Source organism: Physeter macrocephalus, chromosome 14 (genome assembly GCF_002837175.3).
Source record: "Physeter macrocephalus isolate SW-GA chromosome 14, ASM283717v5, whole genome shotgun sequence".
In the NCBI taxonomy this organism is placed as follows: Eukaryota; Metazoa; Chordata; class Mammalia; order Artiodactyla; family Physeteridae; genus Physeter; species Physeter macrocephalus.
This window is the reverse complement of record NC_041227.1, coordinates 122324302-122346843: the sequence shown is the minus strand read 5'-3', so window position 1 is coordinate 122346843 and position 22542 is coordinate 122324302. Positions and strand designations below refer to the sequence as shown.

At 50.5% G+C, this 22542-nt stretch overlaps 1 protein-coding gene across 1 annotated transcript in view; it reads left to right on the top strand.

The window, feature by feature from the left end:
* TBCD (tubulin folding cofactor D) overlaps nucleotides 1-22542 on the top strand; it is a 130952-nt gene that overhangs the window by 83034 nt on the left and 25376 nt on the right. Inside the window, exon 14 of the mRNA XM_028498569.1 lies at nucleotides 16399-16555. Coding sequence (XP_028354370.1) covers nucleotides 16399-16555 — 157 coding nt within the window. The remainder of the gene's footprint in view (nucleotides 1-16398; nucleotides 16556-22542) is intronic.

The following is a 22542-nucleotide window of genomic DNA, read 5'->3' as shown; positions in this document are numbered from 1 at the left end:
TGGGTATCTGATTATGGCTTTGATTTGCATTTCCCTAATGACTAATAATGTTGAGCATCTTTTCATGTACGTGTTGGCCATTTGTGTATCTCTGGAGAAATGTCTATTCAAGTCCTTTGCCCATTTTTAAATTGGGTTGTTGTCTTTTTGTTGTTGAGCTGTATGAGCTCTTTGTATATTCTGGATTCTAGGCCCTTATCAGGTAGACAATTTGCAAATATTTTCACCAATTCTCTGGTTGTGTATTTTTCTTGATCTTATATGTGTATTGTGTCATTTTTGATGTAAAAATTTCACTTTTTTTTTGGCCGCACTGCGAGGTTTGCAGGATCTTAGCTCCCCGGCCAGGGATTAAACCCCTGCCCTTGGCAGTGAAAGTGTGGAAGTTCAACCACTGGACAGCCAGGAAATTCCCTCACCATTGTTTTTTTTTTTTGGCTGCACCGCAAGGCATGTGGGATGTTAGTTCCGTGACCAGGGATCAAACCTGCACCCGCTGCATTGGAAGCGTGGCGTCTTAACCACTGGACTGCCGAAGAAGTCCCCCTTACCATTGTTTTAATTCTTTCATTTGAGTTCTTTTTATGTGTGCAGTTTTGGGGTGTGAATGTGTATTTGTATTATGTACATATACACACATGCACGTGTATGGGTTTTTAAAGGGTATCTTTAATTTTTTTGTTTTTAAATATTTGGTACTTCTTTGATTAGAATTGAGATTGTTTATGAAAGAATTTATAGTTTGATGAAAGAAGTATTATGCATTTCTAAGTGGTATGTGTTTAGAATTTATACTTAACATATGTATAGAAGCCACGCAAATTACAAAACATCTTGTATAATATGGCTTTATCTATGTTATATTTAAGAGTTGAAATTCATAGTTTGGGTCGAAACTAAGATTGTGACATTTATGAATATAAAGTGATTTGGTTGTGTATGTGTTATATACAGTATGCTCAGAAAGTAATGTCTGTCCACATAGTTCATTATTTTAGACATGTTGATAATATTTATGCTATTTTAATGGAAAGTCTTTTTCTGGATTTTTTAATGAGAAACCTTGCTACCTGGAAAAACCCTTTGCCTACTAAAGTAGTTTATTTCTATACCTCCCTAATTTTGTCATCTGTTTCCGCTAGCAGCAGGCCCATTTGGTGCTTAAAGTCCAGTGCAGGTTGGCCGACTTGACTGGGGAGTTACTTACACAGGGAAGACAGCTGGAGGGTCCATTTCACTTGAATTTCAGGTCTGCTCATGAAAGTAGAGTGTTAGCAGGTCTCCTGGTGACACATCTGGGTGGGCACGTGGCCCCAGGACGAGGTTGGTATAGTGTGCTTGGGGTGAGGTTGCTGTGCCCTCTCCGTGCTGCCCCACGCCCCCTGCCCCCATGGGTGAGGCTAACTGGTGCACAGTGGCTCTCGCTGCCAAAGGAACCCCCTGGGCGCTTCCCTGCCCGGCCCCCACCGTGAAAGCTGTGGGGCTGCTGCTCTGCCTTCCATGCCGGTGGGGCCCTGGTCCCAGGCTTCAGGAAGTGAGCCTGCAGGGGCGCCCGGGGGAGCAGCCCAGCGGTCACTCCACGAGAAGATGAACCGGCCTGATTTCTTGCGTGGCAGGCCAGGCCCCGCTGCAGGGTTCTCTGCTTGCCCTGGGCTTGGGTGCTGTGGGAGTCGAAGTGTAGCCCTGAGGTGGGTCCAGATCTTTGCGGGGGTGCAGTGGGCAGCAGGGAGGTGCTTGGGGGCTGAAGAAGTGAGGATGGAGCTCTGCCTGGGCTGTGTCATCGGGAGGGGCCCATGGTGGGGGGGACCTGCCATTTTCTGGACAAAGGGAGGATGAGGCCACACTCTGCCCCTACCTGGTGGAACCTCTCCCTGCCGTGCAGGCATAGCTGTGCCTGAGGGTCTGCGTCACCCTGGGAGGTCAATGTGGGAGGTCACTGGGGCAGGTCAGGCAGCATGGCTGTGAAAGATCCTTGGCTTGTGGTTAGAAGTCTGCCATCCACACTCCCCTGTCCCAGCTGTCCGAGGCGGTGACCCGGGTGGTGAGATTAGAGAAGAAAACTCTTCAGAGAACTTGGCCCCAGCCAGGCGCGGGCGTGTCATCAATCAGACACGAGTGGCCTGTTGTCTAACATTCACCCTCCTTCCTCGTCCTGGCCATCTGACCTTGGGCCGCACATCTGGTCGAGTGACCCTCAGCTCGGTGAGGTGGGTTCTCCTGCAGCGTGGTCCTCCGGCCTGCCAGTCCTGACATTTGTGCCGTGGACACTCTTGGGGCCAGTGGAGGTCTGGGCACTGTGGCCAGGAATCCAAGGCTGTGAGTCAGTGGCAGAACTGGTCCCTGACTTCCTGGTTAAGCCTCTAATTCTCCGGAGCGCTTGTTTTTGCTTCTTTCAAGTTGTTGTACTTGGGCCACTCTGTCATCAGCTGTGGGCGTTTCCTGCGCCAGCGGCACAGCCGAGCTCCCCTCCCCCATCCCGCCCCCTCCCGTGGCCTTGGACAAAGAGACAGGACGAACAGGCACTGGTCCCTTGGTGCTGTGTCCTAGGTGGAGCGCAGAGAGATGGAAAGAGCCTTTGTTATCTCTCCCTGAGGAGGGTCGTTTCACAAGAGTTTAATTTGACAAGAACCATTACCTAGGTGGCTTGACAAGCAAGTTCTGACAGAGAACGTAGACTAAGGCTGGGCAGGCCCCTTGGGGAGCCAGCACCCAGTGTGACAACTGAGAGCCAGGAGATGCTCCAGCTTTGCCGGGACTGAGAAAGTGGGAAACATTTGTGTCAGCCGAGGGCGGGGCCTCCTCCTGGGGGTTCAGGCTGCCCCCATGGGAGTTCACATCTCACCTCAGTTCTGGGGTGGTGGGAGAGCTTTGTCCCCTAGTCCTGGCCCCTGGGACACACCGTGGGCACCTGGACCAGGTGTGGGCGACGTCAGTGGGATGGGTTCGTGCCTGTGTGTTCCCAGTGACAGCTTCCCCTGGGTTCACTTGGCGTCCTCTAGTTTGAATTTAATAAACCACAGCGGGGTGAGGAGAGAGCCCCTGTTCGATGGCATCGCTCCAGGCGCTGTGGTGCTGCTCGTCACCGTTGCTGACGAGGTGACAGCTGCTCCTGCATAGCCCTGACTCAGCGGGAAGTGTGTGCTGCGGCCGCAGGCTCTGCAGGGCGGGTGGCCCTGGGTTGGATCCAGCGGGGACGAGGCGCGGGGGCCGCCCGCTCCCTCCTCCTGGGAGGCTCTTCCTCCTCGCATATCAGGGGAGGCCTGTCGGGGACTTAGAAGGAGTAGAATGTTTTGATCTTAGAGAAACTGAAAATTTGGGTTGAAAAAATTAAAAGGGAGTCTGTCAGTAGAAAGTTGTATTTTTCTGAGGATTATTTCTAAACAGTTTTATTTGACTTTTAGCACAGTGGGGTGATGTTGTGATGTTCAGCTTAGGAACTGTTTGCCAGCTGAGAGCTAGATTAAGGCAGTTGGTTCCCACCGTGGCCAAGGAATCAGTTACCTGCGGAGGTTTCTAAACATCTAGGCGGCCACCGCAGGCCTGGGGGCCCTCCTTAGTAGATCTTCTCAGCAGGCAGTCTCGCCTTGTGCTGCGGCTCTTCTGCTCCTTCGGCGAGGCTGGGACGAGGCTGGGACGCGGGGGCAGGCTCACCCGGATGGAGAGGAGCTGCTTGCTTTCACATGCTCCCTCTTTGGGAGGCTTGTTAATGTGGTTGGACATGTGAGGATTGGAACTTAATCTCTTTCTGTGACTTCCCAGTAGCCCAGGGGCTGGTGGTGAGAGAACCAGACCGCGGTCCCACCTGTCCCTGTCCTTGTATCGTCCACAAAGTGTCCAGGCACTCACCTTACTCCCAGACCAAATGCGTGGTCACAGTTACTTTAGGCTAGGTGACAGTTGGGCGAGGGAGGGGGAAAGAGGTTTTCCTCCAAAAGCTTTAGACTCTGTTGTTCGTATACATAAAATCTGGAGAAGCTGAAAGATTGCTGATGGTAAGTATATTTCAAAGGGGGTAGAGAGGTATCTGTTATCCTTCAGTTATAAAGAAGATTATGCTTGTGTGAAACATTAGGGAAATGTTTCCAGAAGGGATGGCTTAAGCAGTTTTAAAAAATTGCAGGGGATGTGTGTCGTTGGAAAAAGGAGGAGAAACACTCTGATTCAGTCAGAACATTTTTTTTTTTTTTTTTTTTTTTTTTTTTGTGGTATGCGGGCCTCCCTTTGCTGTGGCCTCTCCCGTTGCGGAGCACAGGCTCCGGACGCGCAGGCCCGCCGGCCATGGCTCACGGGCCTCAGCCGCTCCGCGGCATATGGGACCCTCCCAGACCGGGGCGCGAACCCGGTTCCCCTGCATCGGCAGGCGGACGTGCAACCACTGCGCCACCAGGGAAGCCCCAGTCAGAACATTTTTACCTGCTGTGTGCAAGGCAACGTGCTAGATGGTGTGGGTGGGAGGCCGCTCTGGGGGCTGTGCTCCGACTCCTCTCCACATGCTGGCGCTCTGATGCCTGCCTGGACCACCTTGAGGGGAGTAGGGGCGTGGTTCGGGGCGGGGGACCCGCACTCAAGGGGAGGTGTGGTCCTCAAGCCTTTCAGATGCCGGTTCACGTTCAGGGGCAGGTCACTGAGCTAACATAGCACCATCAGGATTAAACAGAGCAATGTCTCTGTCATGTACACATCACAGTTCTCAATGCTGGAAATGTTCCATGAGTCTGTTCTTAGGAGCATCTTAAATGAAGTGAATGCTGCACGGTGTCCTTCGTCTTCCCATGGAGTCTTCTTCGTGGGCTCATTTCTTGGAGAGAAAGACGAGGTACCTTCCACGTGCCTTTTAACTTCACTTGCTCTTCCAGGTCTCTGTGAAGGGGTCCAGCATCTTGATTTCATGGAAAGTGCAGTTTGTCCTCAGAATATAAAACCTGCTACGTCCTATGCCGACGTCTACCCGGGACATTGTCCTCACTGCTGTTGTCCACCCGTCTTTGCTCACCTTCTGCGGTGGGTACACTTCCTGTCCTTCCTCAGTAGTTCTTTGAGCCCCCGAGTGTGCTGATGGGGCAGATGGCCCTGGGAGTGCTCCCTGACGGAGGTCCAGCTATCGGTTCCTGTTCTGGCCTGCTTGGAGCCAGCTGGCCCCAGGAGGGTGGCTGTGGGGAAGTCCTGTCAATTTGTCCTGTTGTTTGTTTATTACTCAGCTGGGTGGTGGTGGCAGAGGGTGCAGGTTGTCCTGTTTCTGGGCCGGGGGGTAGGGAATTCGGGGGCCCCATGATTTCCGTTTCCTCCTTGGAGGCCTCTCGTCCCTCCTGAAGGCTCAGTTGCTCAGTCTGTCATATTTGCCTCATGTTCAGCGTCATCTTCATAGCACGTGGAAGTCGTGTTTCATTTCGCGGGACCAGCAGCTCACTTCCCCTGCGCCAGAGAACTAGTACTGTAGAGGTCATCTCTTTACTCACAGCCGGCCTCACCACGGTCAGAGTGCCAGCCAGCACTGCGTTGTCTCACGGTATACAGACCCATCATGCCACTCCTTGGGATGACCACATGTCAGCCGTCCAGGGGGCGAGGCATGGTGGGGACGTGGGCACAGACCTGGACCAGGAGGAGGTCAACTGCCAGGCCACACTGGTTGGCTGGAAAGTCAGCCCCTGACCTCAGTCATGATGAGTTAAAGATCTTAACCCCCTGAAGTCTGTCCTGGGGTGGGGCCTCCGCGGTAGCACCCTGGGGCGACTGGGCTCTGGAGGGAGCCACCGCTGTCCTCTTGGACGGTTATTGTACCCAAGAGAGGAGGTGCTTTTGCTTATGTTCTATCTTAACATGTTGGTGTATTTTAATTGATTTTTTTTTTTTAAAGATGTGAGATTGTCTCTTAAAATAGGAAAGATACTTGTTCAGGTTATTTTACAGTACAGTCCAAAAAGTGACATTTAAAAATTAATTATTTAAAGAAAAGCACTCTCCTGGCTGAGGTCTCTATTTAAAGTTTCGGACACCTGGGATCATGTGAAGTCTGTGTTTTCGGCATTGTGTCCCACGGCAGAAGATCGAGTAAACTGGCTGAGCACGTTGAGCCCAAGGTTACTCGAAGGGTTACTTGGAACCAGCTGGTTTAGAACGGTTTATTTCTGTACCAGGTAGACACCAGATGTTTATTATAAACAGTCTAACCAGGAGTTCCCGTGGAAAGTGTACCTGCTCGTCCAGCCTCGTGGAAACTCACCACAGTAGTCACAGTGGCATTTCCTGTACTGGGCACTTGCTTTGACTTTCAGTACCTTCCTTAAACCTCTTGGGAGCCCAGGGAGCTGAAGGGGAGGGAAGAGGTGTCCGATCTCACCTGGGTGGATGCTGTGGTAGCAGTGACAAGGAATCCATGGCCTCAAAGGTTGTCAGCCATCCGGCTTTATTGGCATTCTGTCATGGCCACCCCCAAGGGTGAGGAGGGGGGGACCACTGTGGGCTGGGTGGGGTACCCGCTTGGGGTGGGGTGGGCTGCTGTGGGCTGGAGGAGGACCCCTGTGTGTGTGGTGGGGTACCGCTGTGGGGGGCTTATCTTCTGTCTTTCTGTCACCTCAGCTGGTGTCAGATCTTTTTTATTTTTTTCAATTTTTTTCTTTTTTTAAATTAATTTATTTTTTGGCTGCATTGGGTCTTTGTTGCTGCGCGTGGGCTTTCTCTAGCTGCGGCGAGCGGGGGCTATGCTTGGTTGCGTTGCACAGGCTTCTCACTGCGGTGGCTTCTCTTGTTGCGGAGCACGGGCCCTAGAGCGCGCAGGCTTCAGTTGTGGCTTGCGGGCTCTAGAGCACAGGCTCGGTAGTTGTGGCGCACGGGCTTAGTTGCTCCGCGGCATGTGGGATCTTCCGGGACCAGGGCTCGAACCCGTGTCCCCTGCATTGGCAGGCAGGTTCTTAACCACTGTGCTGCCAGGGAAGTCCTTTTTTTTTTTTTGGTAGTTCATATTTATTTTTTTATTGAAGTATAGTTGATTTACACTGTTGTGTTAGTTTCTGCTGTGCAGCAAAGTGATTTGGTTATACATGTACATACATTCTTTTTTTAAAAATATTCTTTTCCATTATGGTTTATCATAGGATATTGACTATAGTTCCCTGTGCTGTACAGTAGGACCTTGTTTATCCATTCTGTGTATAATAGCTTACATCTGCTAACCGGAACCTCCTACTCCATCCCTCCCCCAACCCCCTCTCCCTTGGTAACCCCAAGTCTGCTCTCTGTGTTTGTAAATCTGTTTCTGTTTCGTAGATAGGTTCATCCGTGTCATATTTTAGATTCCACGTGTAAGTGATGTCATGCTAATTTTCTCTGTATCACTCCAGTGTTAGTACATGTACTGCTGAAGTGAGCACACAGGTCGTTTTAATGTTTACTCCTCTTTGATTTGTCCTCCTCTCTTCTCTGATCCATGTTCCACGTAAGAATGGTTTCTAAATGGAGTAAATGTGTTTGATGTGGAGAAGGATCCCCACTGCGATCCCGTTTCAGGTGTCAGACTCCTGGGACCCACGCTGGCCGGTGGACCCCGAGGAGCGGTTGTCCTGTGTCCCAGGCAGTCCTTCACCTGCTCTTGGCCTTGCGGCCAAGCAGTGCCCCCTGAATAGTGGAAAAGAGCGGAACCACATTTTAAAGTGTTGTATTGTCTTTTTTAATGATCACGAGGATCATGTGTGTTCGTTATGGACATTTGGGGCAGTGACATAAGAAGCTGAGGAAACCTGGACTCTTGCTGCCTGGAGATCAGCCTGTTGATGTTGTGGCAGATGGGGGTCGTGAGCACCAGTGATCTGGGCCTCTCTCAGTGTGATGCCTGGGCTGGCTCTGCAGTCCACGTCCTGGGCTGTCCTTCTATGCCTCAGTTCCCCACCCCTCAAGGTCAGTTGGACAAGGGCCTGGCCCAGAGTCAGTACTGATTGTCACTGGTTTCAGCACATGAGCCATTGACTAAGTACAGTGTACTTGGGGGTTCTGAGTGTCCTCCTGTCGTTTCATATTATTTTGGGTGGCAGTGTGAGTTGCATTGAATGGTTCTGTTGTATTTAACCACCTCCCATTTCCCCTCGCCGTTATAGCAGGGCTTTATTTCTGCTGCTACAAACCATGGTCTCAGCAGTGCGGCTCTCGTGACAACTTGGGGACACTCCCTGGGAGGCCCAGGCACACAGGATCAGCTCTGTCTGACTGCAGAGCTGCCCTCACCACTTTGTTACCTGCTCCTCCTGAGTCCATGGTGAGTGGCTTGAGCATAGACCAGTGCCTGCACCGTCTCCTCAGGACAGGTGCCTGGCAGTGGACTTGCTAGTTCAGGGTCAGCTTGTAGGTGTTCTGCCCACAGCCCTGTGGATGGATCAAGGTGGGTCATGGCCACATGGCCTGCCGCATCAACATGCATGTCTGGGGATTTCCTTGAAAGTCAGGTTCTGTCCGTGTGATCTTCAGAAATGGCTCTCTTGTCCTTATTTTCAACATTCACATTTTTTCAACTTTGTTCATCTGCTGTTTCTCCTCTTTTTAGGTTGGGATGTTCGTATGATATATGTGAACTCCTTAACGTGTATTTGCCATCCCATCTTTATCAATTATACCACATGTACGTCGTTTGTTATTTGCTTTAAAAGTTTCTTGGGACTTCCCTGGTGGCCCAGGGGTTGGGAATCTGCCTGCCAATGCAGGGGACACAGGTTCGAGCCCTGGTCTGGGAAGATCCCGCATGCCGCGGAGCACCTAAGCCCATGTGCCACAACTACTGAGCATGTGCTCTGGAGCCCACGAGCCACAACTACTGAGCCTGTATGCCACAACTACTAAAACCCACGTGCCTAGAGTCCGTGCTCTGCAACAGGAGAAGCCACTGCAATGAGAAGCCCGTGCACCACAATGAAGACCCAACACAGCCAAAAATAAATTAAAAAAAAAAAAGTTTCTTAAGTGTATTGATCTACTGAGGTTTGAGATGCTTTATGCAGGAATATTTGCTAATCACTTCCTTTGAGCAAGTGATGTGGCAGGAGCTGCCCTGTACACCCAGGGGCTAGGGCACAATCAGATGGAAAAGTAGGTGCTTTTTGTTTGCCCCAGTCTTGCTTTGTGATTGTATTAAGCATTTCAGAAGGTCCTGCCCTCAGGCAAGACTTTGCCGGCTAAAACAGTAACTTCCTTCTGTCTTGCCATTGTGTTTCTCTTGTGAGGAGAGTCCTTATCTTGGCTAAATATGCATCACAGTAATGGCTGTACCCACTTAGCCTGGACTGTGGGCTTCACATGTGCTGGGAACTTGTGTTTTCAGAGCACCTGGTGAGAGAGCCTGTCTGTTCCTGGCCTCTCGACAGCCGAGCCTTGGCTCTCAGCCACAGCACCGTGGGCAGTGGTGGTGGGGGTCTTGTTCACAGGGAGGATGCGTGGGAGGGCTCTTGGACCAGCACAGCCATGTGACTTGCCTGTGGAAAGGGTGAGGGCTTCATGGGTGCTCCACTGTGGCAGGTGAGTGTGCTTCAGGCACCTGGGGGAGAGTGTAACCAGGGGCCCGCCCCAAACCGCACAGGATGCTGCTAAGATCCCGTTCCGTTATGCGCTGTGGAGACGAGCCCTGGCTGGGGTCTCCCAGTGTCTGTGGGGCAGGGGTCCCTCACCCTCCAAGGAAGGCCAGCACACAAGTCTGAGTGGTTGGTGCTGTGGCTGGCACTGCTGCCCACAGGTCAGCTACGGGCCTTTGGGACAGTTTTTCAGATGTCCTGTGGGAACCGAAAACTACATGTCTGTGGAACCAGATTTTCTGTCCGTCATTTCCTCTCCCCCAGCAAATTCAACATATTTTTTTCTGAGCAAGTTGGACTGCATTCTTTAGGAAGGTATGATGGCTGTTTGTACTGGTGGATGAAGTAGAAGTTCTGTGGTGATGGCCACACCTGCTCCCGGGAAACTGGTACTTTCCTGGGCTCAGACTCTGGGCAGGCAGGTTCGTGGTCTGAGTATTGGCTCCCCAGACAGTGCCATCATGCGCCGAGGCTCAGAGGCATCTCGGGAGACTCAGCCAAGTGTATCCCGGGAGATGTCATTCTAATGCGTGTTGGGAGATTTGGCCCAGTGCATCCTGGGAGATATCATTCTAGTGCATCTCAGGAGACATGGCCCAGTGATCCTGGGAGACTTGGCCCCATGCAGTGATATTCCTTATGTGATGAGTTTGTTTTTAAATTAGTATAATTCATTACTTATCAAAACACATAACTTCTGTGCTGGCTGTATGACGATTTTTTTGTGGATGCTGAAAAGTACACTGGGTTCCTCCTGACCTCTGGAGATGTGCATCTGTAAGCCTCGCAGTGGGGACTTGGTGCTCTGAGGGTTAAGTCGTTTCTCTCACCTGGAGGCTGCTTTGTCCTTAGGCGATTGGCGTTAGACAAATGACATGCTGTCTAGAGAGAAGGGTATTTAAATTACATTGCTGGACTCTGGGTTGCCAAAAGGAAGCCCTCTGGGGAATCTTATATATTTGACATGTATTTGCAGTGTGTAATTGGAACCGTGAGAAAGGTCTTTGTTCAATGCTATTGAAGAGTTTTCTGTATTTTAAACCTGTTGGATCTGGAAAGAGTTGTTAGTTTTTGAATTCTTTTCTCTGATAATGACTTCTTATAAAAGTTTAGGGCAAAGACTATTTCTACTTCATATACCACCTCCTCCCCCAAAGCTCTGTGTTTGCTCAGTACCCTGCATGGACTGGGGCTGGTCTGTCTCTTTGTCTTCCTGTCCCTGGATATCAGAGCTGGAAGCCCAGAGCATCCTTTTGCGCAGAAGAGGCTGGCGAAGGCCTGAGAGGTCGGGGGCAGCCATGGGCCTTGCCCAGGAGCAGCAGAAGCAGGCCTGACCCCGTCCTTCTACCCCCGTGGCATGGTACTTAACTACCACCTTGGGATGAATGGGAGCCGAGAGCCCCACTTTCCGGTTTTCTTGTTGAAGAAATCCATCATCTTGCTTTCTCTCCTTCTGAGCTATTTTACTTTGTGAAAATCAAATTCCTTTCCAGTGACTGTGAGGCAGGTGTCCCACCGTTGCTGTCAGTGGCTGCGTAGTCCCCTTTCTCAGACCCCAGTCTAGCAGCGAGGCCTGTGTGTTGCTGGCAGCACTTCTTCACCTGCACTTGGATGTCAGCCACTGATGTTTGTGGCAGGTGTTATAAATGGGTCACTGGAGCTTTCAAGAGAAAGATTTTGTAACTGCCCGTGCCAAAGACTGGGGTGGGACTTGCCAGGGAGGCTTTGCCAGGCAGCTGCAGCAGCATGGCCACATGGGTGGGCAGGGCTGGCAGTGAGACCCTGAGGCCCAGGCGGGCTTGGGTCTCTACTTCTCTGACCTCGCTCTGTGGGAGGATGCAGGAGGGCACAGGGAAGTCCAGCGCCTTCCTGTTGTTGGAGGGCCAGGCAGCTACCCAAGGACATCACATGCATATGTATGGGTGCCAGGGACCAAAGTTGGGGTTTGTGGGGCCACCTGGCCACACGGAACTCAGAGCCCACGTTTCCCACCGGTCTTTTCTCTCTCAAGTAGGGTTGAGCCCGAGTGCAGCATACGGCTCCCACTCTGCCCTCTCACAAGCTGACCTTTTTCCATTCCTTGAGACAGAGAAGTGGATGGGCCGCGGAGCAGAGCCAAGGAGTCTGCGGAGTGCGCGAAGACTGACGCCTGGAGCCACACACAGGTGGCGGTGCGAATGGTCCCGAACCTTGAGCCAGAGAAGCGGGCCAGATGCGCCTATGGTTGGACCTCCTAGTCTGCCGATTTTCCCACCAATAAATGCCAATCAGCCATGAGGGGGTCTCTGTTGTGCTGAGGCAGACGTCTGTTACTGGGTACAGATGACAGTGCATGTCCTTTTCCTCGTGACTGGTCGACCTCCCGAGCCATCTCACAATTACCTGGGGTCAGGCTCCCCCAGACACTCCAGGGCCTCGGAGGCAAGCAGGTCGAGGGCGGGGCCGTTGCCCTGTGGAGGTGGACTTCTCCCTGGGGGCCCTGAGCACTTCTCAGTGTAGTAGTTGGGTGTGACGTCCACCTGAAGTAGAAGTGGACAGTCCTGACCGCTGTCATTCATAGTTGTCTATTTTGAAATTGATTTTGTCCAATGGACGGATAAATTGGGACTCAGCATTTAGCATCCAGATTTCCCTCAGGCTATAGAGTTGCTGAGCGGTCTTCCCCAGAACTGTCTGGGCAGCTGGGTAAAGTGGCGGTTTTAGAGAATCTGGGGCGGCAGTGACAGCGAGTTTATGCGATGCTTCCCCTCAAGGTGCCACAGCCTGTTAGTTTTGACATGCATTGGGCCATGAATGGGCTACCCTCTTCACACAGAGAGTGAATATGAACAACACTAGAAAACTAGGAGTAATTCCAGGTAAACTAGAACTTTTCCAGGTAAGACAAATGAAGACCAATTTGAAGCATTACAGATTTGGTTTAGTTCAAGTTTGGATAATAATTTTAAAATCGCTAATTAGATTTAACTACCTTATCTGAAACAGTTGTGGTAGTGTCCGCTGGTTTGGTTTGGCATTTATACATGCTCCGTGAGTCTTTTTATTTTATTTTATTGAGGTATAGTTGATTTACAATGTCATGTTAGTTTCCGGTGTACAGCCCAGTGATTCAGATATATATATATGTATATATATGTATACATATATATATACATGCTCCGTGAGTCTTTTTATTTTATTTTATTGAGGTATAGTTGATTTACAATGTCATGTTAGTTTCCGGTGTACAGCCCAGTGATTCAGATATATATATATATATATATATGTATACATATATATATATATATATATATACATTCATTTTCAGATTCTTTTCCCCTAAAGGTTATTACAAAATACTGAGTATAGTTCCCTGTGCTATACGGTAGGACCTTGTTGGTTATCTATTTTATATATAGTAGTGTGTATATGTTAATCCCAAACTCCTAATTTATCCCTCCCCTCTTTCCCCTTTGGTAACCGTAAGTTTGTTTTCTATGTCCGTGGGTCTATTTCTGTTTTGTAGATAAGTTCATTTGTACTGTTTTTCAGATTCCACATATAAGTGATATCATATGATATTTGTCTTTCTATGTCTGACTTACTTCGCTTAATATGATAATCTCTAGGTCCATCCATGTTGCTGCCAGTGGCATTATTGCATTCTTTTTTATGACTGAGTAATAGTCCATTGTGTATATGTACACTATATCTTCTTTATTCATTCATCTGTTGTTGGACATTAAGATGGCTTCTGTGTCTTGGCTGTTATAAATAGTGCTTCAGTGAACATCGGGTATACATGCTCCGTGAGTCTTAACTGTATGCTTCAGTTTTAGGAGGTAGACGAAGAGGGACAGGTACTCTTTCAGAAAGCTGACCTTAGTTCCTGGTGTGCTGACTGGTGGAGGCAGACCCTTGTTAGCTTCAGTGGCTCCTGCTCAGGGAAGTTTGCCTGGTGCTCCCAGGGTATGATGCCAGGCAGAGAGGGCTCCGGGGGCTTTGCAGGTGGGAGGGGTGGCATGCACCTGGTTGTGGCCAAGAGAGATGCGAGGCCAGTGGGGAACTGGTGTAGTGGCCCTGGGGCACTCACGAGAGGGAGCCATGGGCAGCTTGGGCTCTGCTCTGCTGAGGTGAGTCACTAGGCTGACCAGAGGCTGAGGCTGGTAGTGGTCCAACAGTGATGGAGGGGCTGGGTAGGGAGATGCTGGACCAGAGTGAAGGGTTCCTCTGCAGAGGTGTGGCTGCTTTGGGTGGGGCAGGCCTTGACTGGACACAGGGAAGCAAGGAGGGGCAGCCCTGGGATGACCACTGTGCCCTGAACTGTGCCCCAGAGGGGCATGGGCCACTGGCTGACATGGGATGTGTGGGTGAGATGGGCTTTGTTTCAGACGTTGTGGAATTTGAGGGGCCTTTGCATATCCCATGTGGGGTGTTGTACTGCCATTGGGTTGAAGACGTGAGAACTTAGCAAGAGAGTGGCTCCATGTTTGGAGTCCTCAGCATGCACATAGGAGGAATAAGGCCAGCTCCAGGCGTGAGTGACCTTGGTGTCCACAGCGTGGGTGTCCCGCCAGAACTTTGAGTGCAGGTGCCCTTGCGGTGCTGCTAATATTGAGGAAACATGTTCTTGAGTTCCTCAGTCCTGGTTGAGATGCACATAACTGATAACACAATGTCTTTGAGATTTTTATTTTGGAGTACATTTATTTTGTGTAATTTTAAGTAAATGTATGTGAACATTTACAAATCTTACTAAAAGTAATCATCATATGTATACAAAATAAATGGCACAGAATCAAATCTATTTTTTGTTGCTCTCTATGGAGAATCAAAAGTCCTTAGATGCAAAAGGCAGGGGGGACATTTGTATATAATATTCATAGTTCTGCCATTGTTTCTTTTGATTTTTTGCCTAAGACTGTTTTCTAGGTACATTTCTTTGGAAGATAATTTCTGTGATGCTAGTTGCATGTGCAAATAATTGGTGCTTCATTTTTCTTAAATTCGTACCTTGAGTGTCTTTTTTCAGACTGCGGATTACAGTAGAGAGAGAAGATAGAGAAGAGAGAAGTGAGCTGCCCAGACCCAGGGGAGATGCCAGTCCAGATGTGCCCGAGAGGGTGGGGCTGCCGCAGGGAGGGCTGGTCCCCTGTGGCTGTGCCTTTGGTCACTTGTTGCATTTTGTGACCCTATCCTTCTCACCGCTGGTTCTCTGGCTCTTTCTTTGTTCGCTTTGTTCAGTGGTTGGTCTCCCCCGCTGTCTCGTGTGTCGACCTTCACACGCTCACACCAGTTCATGCGCGTGAGAATCGTGCCCGAGTTGTCTGGGCACCTCCTGCCCCACATGGGACGCTACCATGTTCCAGTTCTACCCTGGACGTCTCTCGCCGTGTCTGCAGCATGTCGCCTGAGGGGTGGTGCTGCTGGGACAGGGAGACTCTGGCCCGTGTGCACAGATAGAAGAATGTGCTCCCACCCTGGCCTCCCGGGGGGCGTGGGCTCTGTACCTGCCCGTCCACTGTTGCGCTTGGCGGCCCGGTGTTGGATGGTGATCCACCGAAGCGGTTCTGCCCTGGTGCCCAGGAGCTGGGGTGTGCGGCCATGCCATCTTCTCAGAACAGATACTCATTTTAACTTTTAATACTTCTCTAAACACCGTGGGAGCTGTTTAGTGTGCTTTATGGCAGCATCGTTGTGTGTTTTGGATCAGTAGATTGAACTGATGTTCAGTCTTCAGCATGTTCTTTCAGAGAATTTCACTGAGTGTGATTTAAAAAAATTAATACTCTACCTTTGAATTGTTAAAATTTTTCTGAAGGTTATTTCTATTACATTTTACTATTATAATCATTTTAAGAGGCTTTAAAAAATTGTTCATTTATAAAATTAGTTCAGTACCTTTATACTTTTAAAACCCTATGCATGAGTGTTATATATTTTCTTTTTAAGTACATGTCTCTAATAAGCAAACCTTTCCCAAGTATTTGAAATACATGAAACCTGATAAATTTAATAGGTAAATACAGTACAATTTCAGCTCCCTTAAACATTACAGTGCTTTTACCATGTGTCTTAAATTCTCTCCTCTCTTTATATCAAAAATTACGTGTGCACTATTAAAAACTCAGTGAGACATTTTAAAATGGAAGCAGGACAATCTGTATGTACTTCAAATTACTTTAAATATCACAGGTGTTTTAGATAACTAAACGTATCTGGGTTATTCCTGAAGGTAGTACAGAATGACCATGGGCTTGCTTTACTTTGTCATCCTAGTTCTCAGCCCTAAAACTCGGTGAGGTCACAGATGCCCTCTGAGCAGAGTCAGGACACCTGTGTAACGGGGTCTCCTCCCTCCGTCACCAGCCGGTGACTGCTTTTGGGCAGAATTAGAAGCCCATCTATCGTTCGTGGTCCCCTTGACAGCAAGACTCTGGGGTCAGGTGTCCTCTGGATCAGATACTCTTTCCTCAGAAGAAGGTGTCCCAGGTGATGTTGCTCCCATGAAATGCCAGCCCCTTCCCTTGCTGCTGGTGGCCTCTGTGTCCCTTTGTGTCTCCTTGAGCCTGGCAGCATCCCTTTGGTGGGCCCCACAGGCATGTCCGTGCCGTTCTCTAGGAGTTTTGGGGCAACTTTTAAGAAACGTTTTCACCTGAGTTGAGCTGGTAGACTTGTGTTTTCCTTGCAGATGCCCTTTCTGAGCAGGTTGTGAGTTTCAGAGTGACTTTGGGTGGGACCATGTGTGTTGCTCACACCTGCCTCTCCGGGGCTGAGGTGCCAGCAGGGTTGTGGCACAGAAGGTGCAGCGTCTGTGGAGCTGAGTGCTGCTTTGGGCCGCCTCACGGTCTCTGTCTCCCATGTGCAGTTGTCACCGTGATCCTGAAGGCGCTGACATACGAGGAGAAGCGGGGCGCCTGCAGCGTGGGCTCCAACGTCAGGGACGCCGCCTGCTATGTGTGCTGGGCCTTCGCACGGGCCTACGAGCCTCAGGAACTGAAGCCATTCGTGGCCGTAATCTCAAGGTAAAGCCTGTTAAATGATTTTCCAATCACTGTGGAGGAGTGACAGCATTGGCTCGCCTGCTTCACTGTCTGCACCTGTGCAGTGAAAACCAGCTCAGCCTCACAAGGCTGGAAAAATACATTTCCCCTGGTTTCCTGGACAGAGCAGTGAGGGCAGCAGGCTGTGCCACCCGCGTGGGAGTGAGCCCTACTTTTAGGATCCTGTGTTTGTGCCCGGCAAAATTCAAAACAGATGTGTCCTCAGTAGAGCGATGTTGTGAGTTAATTTTTCCCTGTCTCCTGTTGGACTGGAGTCCCTTTGACGTGAAAAGGGAGGTCAGGTCTCTGCTTCTGGTTGTTGGTTAAGAAGCTGGAGGAGGTGGCCAAGCATGGCGGCAGCCTCTGGGTTAGTCATGGTTGTAACACTGACCCGATGGCTTTTCCTAGGAGATGGATTGCAACATTGTTCTCAGGTCCTGGAGGCCGCCTGCCACAAAGGAGGTGCTGTGAAAAGAGCGGGAGACCCCCCAGGTCTCAAAGCATCAGCACGGCAACTCTGTCCTGACATCCTCCTCCTCCGGTCCGCGCATCGGGTCCCTCCCACCTTCTGAGTGCCAGCAGGGCCTGGGGGAAAGCCGCGGAGGGCGTGGGCCACTCTAGGGTCAGGAGAGGGTCCTCAGGCCTGTTTACTGCTCCGGATGCGTGGCCAGGCTGTGTCTCTCAATCTTTACCCTCGCTTGAAGGAGGAGCCTGCAGAGCAGCCTGAGGATTCTGATCCCTGCTTAGGGAGCTACACTGCTTCCCAGGAAGTTGTAAAGGTGTCTGACTCCTCCTGGTCCTGTCCATCCTTGGGAGGGGAAGGGTGGGGTGGGAGGGCAGTAGGCTTGTGGAGATACCGTGGCCTGAGGCCTGGCTGCGGTGACCAGGCTGCCTGTGCCTTTGTCCCTTGTTCCTGCCCTCGGGCGTGCGTTCCCCACTCTCTCATTGCTCTGCAAACGTGAGATGTTTGCTGTTTAATGCAGCTTCAGGGAAGGCGCTGCCTACTGCTTTCTTGTTCTGCTCCTCAGCTTTTTGGAAGTTGCTTCTGTAACTAGAGAATGAAAGCAAAAAAAGTGTGTTTTGCTCATTGTTTACATCAGCAGTCACAGGATGATGAGCCCTTAGATGGGTGCTGTCTCATTCAGTGTCGCACCTTCCCACTCCTCCAAGGATGCTTGCCTGGAGCTGAGCCAGGCCTGGCTCTGCAAATGCCACGCTGCCTCTGCCAGAAGCACAGGTGTGACTGCTTTGGGGAATCTGGTCCAAATGGTCATTCCCATTTCAGAGTTAAATCATCCCGACAAGGCTTCTTTTTTCAGTTTAACCTTTGTGGCTGAGAGCTTGGAAGGTTGCAGGAACCTGGGCCCCCGCTTTCTCCAGGGACTCTCTTTGGTTCAGCCCAATGGGAGAAGCATTGCCAAGGGCTGAAGGGTCAGTAGAGGCATTGGGCACAGAGGTGGGCGGCCACCACTCACCACGTCCTCTGCTTCGGGGAGAAGCTTCTCATTGTCCCGTAGGTGAGAACGTCAGAGTCACAAGACCTCATCACCAACTTGGAGAGAAATAGTGTGAAGGGTCCTGAGTCCTGCTTTCCCTGTTGGCATACGTGGGCCAGAGAGCAGGGTTCTGTGCAGGCCCTGGGCTTGGGAAGGGAGCCTCTTTCACCCCAAAGCGGATACCATTGCAATGCTAATCTCAGCAGTGGTTTTATAATGCAGAGTACCAGCCGGTGAGCAGAAATGCTGGTAAGTGTTAAGCCTGGCCCTTGCTCACGTGGCATGACTGTCAATGTGGATTCCCGGCGTGGGCGGCCCTTCACAGACTCCTGTCCGATTTTCCTGGAGGCTGAAGGGGCTCCGGCACATCTTACTTCAGGGTGACGCCCTGTTATTCAGAAAAGGAAAGACTCCCTTTGGTGAGGGGGTTACTTCCTGGAGCTGGCGCCTCTTGGGAGAGGGCTTTGAAGAGACCAGCGACCCCACTGGGTGGAGGCCTGTGCGGCCCACCTGCTGGACGAGGGTGATGCAGGTCTGCTTGCAGCTGAGGGGTGGGCCGAGCCCTACTGTGGGGCCCCGAGGGAACTGGAATGTGGTGGGGGGGATGGAGTGCAGGTGGGTGGTCAGGACACCGAGCTTTCTGAGCTGGGACTCATTTTAAATAATGGTACTCAGCACGAGGGACAGATCACAGCTGCGTGTACTGGTGGCAGCGTCCGTCCGCAGAAACACATGTGGTTCACCTGGGGCCTTTGATCTCCGTGGAGGCTGAATTTCCCTGACGTCTTGGGTACGCCCAAGCAGTCACTGATGAGTTTACATACACTGAAACCACCAGCTTGCAGGGGAGCCCAGAGACTCCTGCTTCACAGCCCTCCTAATTTCTCCTAATTGACCCTGGAGTTAGTGCCTCATGGAGTTTCTGCTCAGAAAGGCCCCTCTTGTCCTCTTCCCCTGTGCCCATCCCAGGACTGGATCAGCAAGTGCCTGTTGGAGCCATGCCCTGCAGCTTCCTCAGTCCAGTTTGGCAGGTTCCGAGGGAGCCTGTGCTCCAGCCTTTCCCCGTCCATCGAGACGGCAGGCCTGGGGGGTGGAGCGGGCAGGAGGGCGGGCTGGAGGGTGAGTCACAGTGCCAGGTGAGTCTGCAGGACGCTGCCGCTGGCTTCCCTGCCCCAGGAGTATCGGTTGGGGTGTGTCCTTTGAGATCAGCCTCCCTTGGTTTGTAATAAGTGACCACATTTTAATTGTCAGCTTTTAAGCCCATTCATCCTGGCACATGATAAAATCTTGATATCTGAATACTTTCACAAACTCTTCAGTAGATCCTGCAAAAGGAGACAGTTGAGATCAAACTGTAATTCTGTAAATGAACTAGAAACATCTGATGAAAAGAATCAGGTGGTGGTAATAATGAGGCAGAGCTGGGCTCAGCCCATACAGAGGAAGAGGTCAGAGTGTGGCCGGCCACCAGCTCAGAGAGCCCTGCAGGGAAGGAACGCTCACCTTCCTAAAGGAACTGCTCCGGCCTGCTCCCCTTCCTAAAGGAACCTGAGGAACTGTTTTTCCACCTCACCTGTGAATATGTGCTTACCCTCTCTGTTTTGTAAATACCAAAAAGGAAGCTTTTAGGTCATTTTAATCATGGTTCGAATTAGTATTGGTCGATTTTGAAAACCTGTATTTCCTAAGCATTCTATGTAGACACATTAAGAAATGGAATAATTATTTTGTGGATAAGTGCATAGGGCTTCCTGAAAAGCCAAGTGTAATTTAGGGAGAAAGAAACACATAAAGTTAAAATGGTAGAGGATGGTTGTGCATTATCTAGAAAGTACCATCTCACCGGTAATCAAAAGCTAATTTGCAAGAAAAGGAAGAGAGATCCCTGTTGCCAGCATGTGTGTTGGTTGTCACCTTCTAGCGATTTCCTCACCTGAAACTCTTGTGTAAGCCGAGCTCCTGTTGACACCAACCCTGCAGGGCCCCTCCCGCACCAGGGGCAGTGTCCGACTCAGCCTCGCGGAGCGAGCTGGGCGAGCAGGGCAGCGTGGGCAGTACCTGGGGATTGGCTCCCAGATCTCTTCCTCGAGGGCAAGATTGTCCTGAAAAATCAGGAAATGGCAAGCATTGCTCAAAGCTACGTCTTGTTCCCAGTCAGCGTTTCTTGATGGCAGACTTCCAGGGGGAAGATAACCTTTCTGTTTTTGGAGAAAAGTTAAGTGGCAATTACTGACCAGAGTGTTCCCCCCTCCCCGTCCACCTGTTAGGTCTCCCCTCAGACTCCATTTTAGCTCTGCTGCGAATGAAAAGCACTTGAAAGATGTCTTGTGTTTCGCCGTTGTGTCAGCTGGTATGAGCTTTGATTCTTCTGATTTAGGGAAAGCCACAGGTGCGTCTTGTAATTTATTCCAAAACCAATGTGACTTGCAACTTTCAGACAACACGGATGGGTAAGAAATTATTAGTCTGATATTTTAAAAAGTTTTTGACTTTGAAATGACAAGATTACTGTTACTTAAGGTAAAAAGTATATTTTGTATTTTATTGCTACAAAATATTACACAAACTAACAACAATAGAGTTCGGGATGAGATCTGCTCTTTGCTGTACCTGCTAAAACCAGGTGCCTGGAGCTCGGAGCAGGTCCAGGCACGCAGCTCCCCTGACTCGGACAAGAAAGAAAGTCCCTTTCTGTTTGACACAGACCGTCTTTCTGTGTTGGGAAATCCTGGTGGAGTATTACTTGAACTCTCCCAGCGAAAGCAAACAGGTGAAGATGCCTGAGAGTGTTCCAGCCCCAGTGGCTGTGGTTGCTGTGGTCCTTGCTGGCTGCAGTCTGGCCCTGCAACCTCTCTCTGAAATTCTGAGTGAAAGCACATGACTCATGCTCAGCCCCATCCTGCTAGGAACACTTCACAGCACATGGGACTTGGGGGCCCTGGGGGAGCTCTCATGTTTATATTTAACCAGTATTGGCGTACCTACTTTTATTTGAAACATGCTAGTATTTCTAGATAAGCCAGTTTTGTTCTGAAAGTGTGAAATTAGAGTAATTTTCAAAATTTAGTCCAAATCAGAACAGTATTTAAAACCTGTTGCATTCATAGGTATATACACAGTGGATTCGTTGAATTAACTTGAGTCTATATTTGACTAAGAGCTGTGCTTTTTAAGTGGTTTTGTTATATTTGTCCTACTGTGTTCTGTGAAGTTCGGTAAAATATGGATAAAGCAGCCAGTATTTGAAGCCGTTTACTTGTGAATGCAGAAGCCACCTGATGGAGGTGGTTGGGCCTGTCTCTAGTGCCCCAGGGTCAGGTTCTCAGGCTGTAGCCAATGCAAGCCCTTCAGAAGCTGGCCTTCCGATGAGCCTCATCCTGCGTGTCTTGAGTCGGTGGCCTGGCCCTGTGGCCCTTGTGAGCTCGGGGTCTGCTCCTGTGACCACGGGCAGGCTGTGTTCACCGTGACGGAACAGGAGGCTTGCGCCCAGAGGCAGACCACTGCGTGCCATTCAGGGGGGTTTCTGCCAGGCTCCCACGACACACTGTCTCTCCAGGAATCATTGCTGTGTGGCAAGTGACCACAGGGACCGAGCCAAGTGGGCTGGGCCTTGCCACGGGGGCGCGGGAGGCCCGCAGACCCACCTCAGGCCGAACACAGAGGGGTCTGCAGGAGAACGTAAGCGGCGTCACCTGTGGTGGGGACGCCGGGGCTTGGCCTGGGCCTGGGCCCCGTCACTGCCAGGTAACTGTGGGGAGCGTGTGCCGGAAGAGTGAAGGAGATAGAGCCCCTTCCCTGTGGCTGCCGACTGAGGTTCAGGGGAGGGGCTGGAAGGAGGTAACACACACGACAACGCTGGGAAGGACCCTTCGGCACAGGAGTTCATTAACGTTTTGGCTCAGTCACAGCGTAAGCGGACAGACTTGAAGCCATGCTGTCTCCGTTTGGCACCACAGAGCAGGCCCCGCAGGCTGACCTGCACAGCACGGCGGTGGCACAGAGTGGAACTTGGACTTGGCTCAGCGGTCTCGGCTGCACCAAGGAGCTAGATTGAAGTTGGGCTCAGCCTGCCCCGGGCAGGGCCAGAGTGTCCACAGCTGGGAGGCCTGGTGGTCAGAGCGGTTCGATGCATAACTTAGTAGTGACCTTACAGGGGTTATGGTGGTCTGTAGGGTTAGGATGGCAGGTGATTTTAAGTTTCTTCTCTATGTTTTTTCCATTCTCTCCTCATTAATCAGTGTTCCATAATTTAAAAATTGCAATTTAGGATAAATAGATTGACAGGAAATTTCAAGAATTCAGTGCAAAATGTGAACTTTTGGTACAGAGGCAGTATAGATACGTCAACATTTTTCTGGTGTCAGATGTTAAAGGAAAGCAGAAATTCTTGGTTAGTATCTTTTCCTAGAATACATATGATCTTATGGAGTTTTTAAAAAGGCTCTTATTGGGACTTCCCTGGTGGCGCTGTGG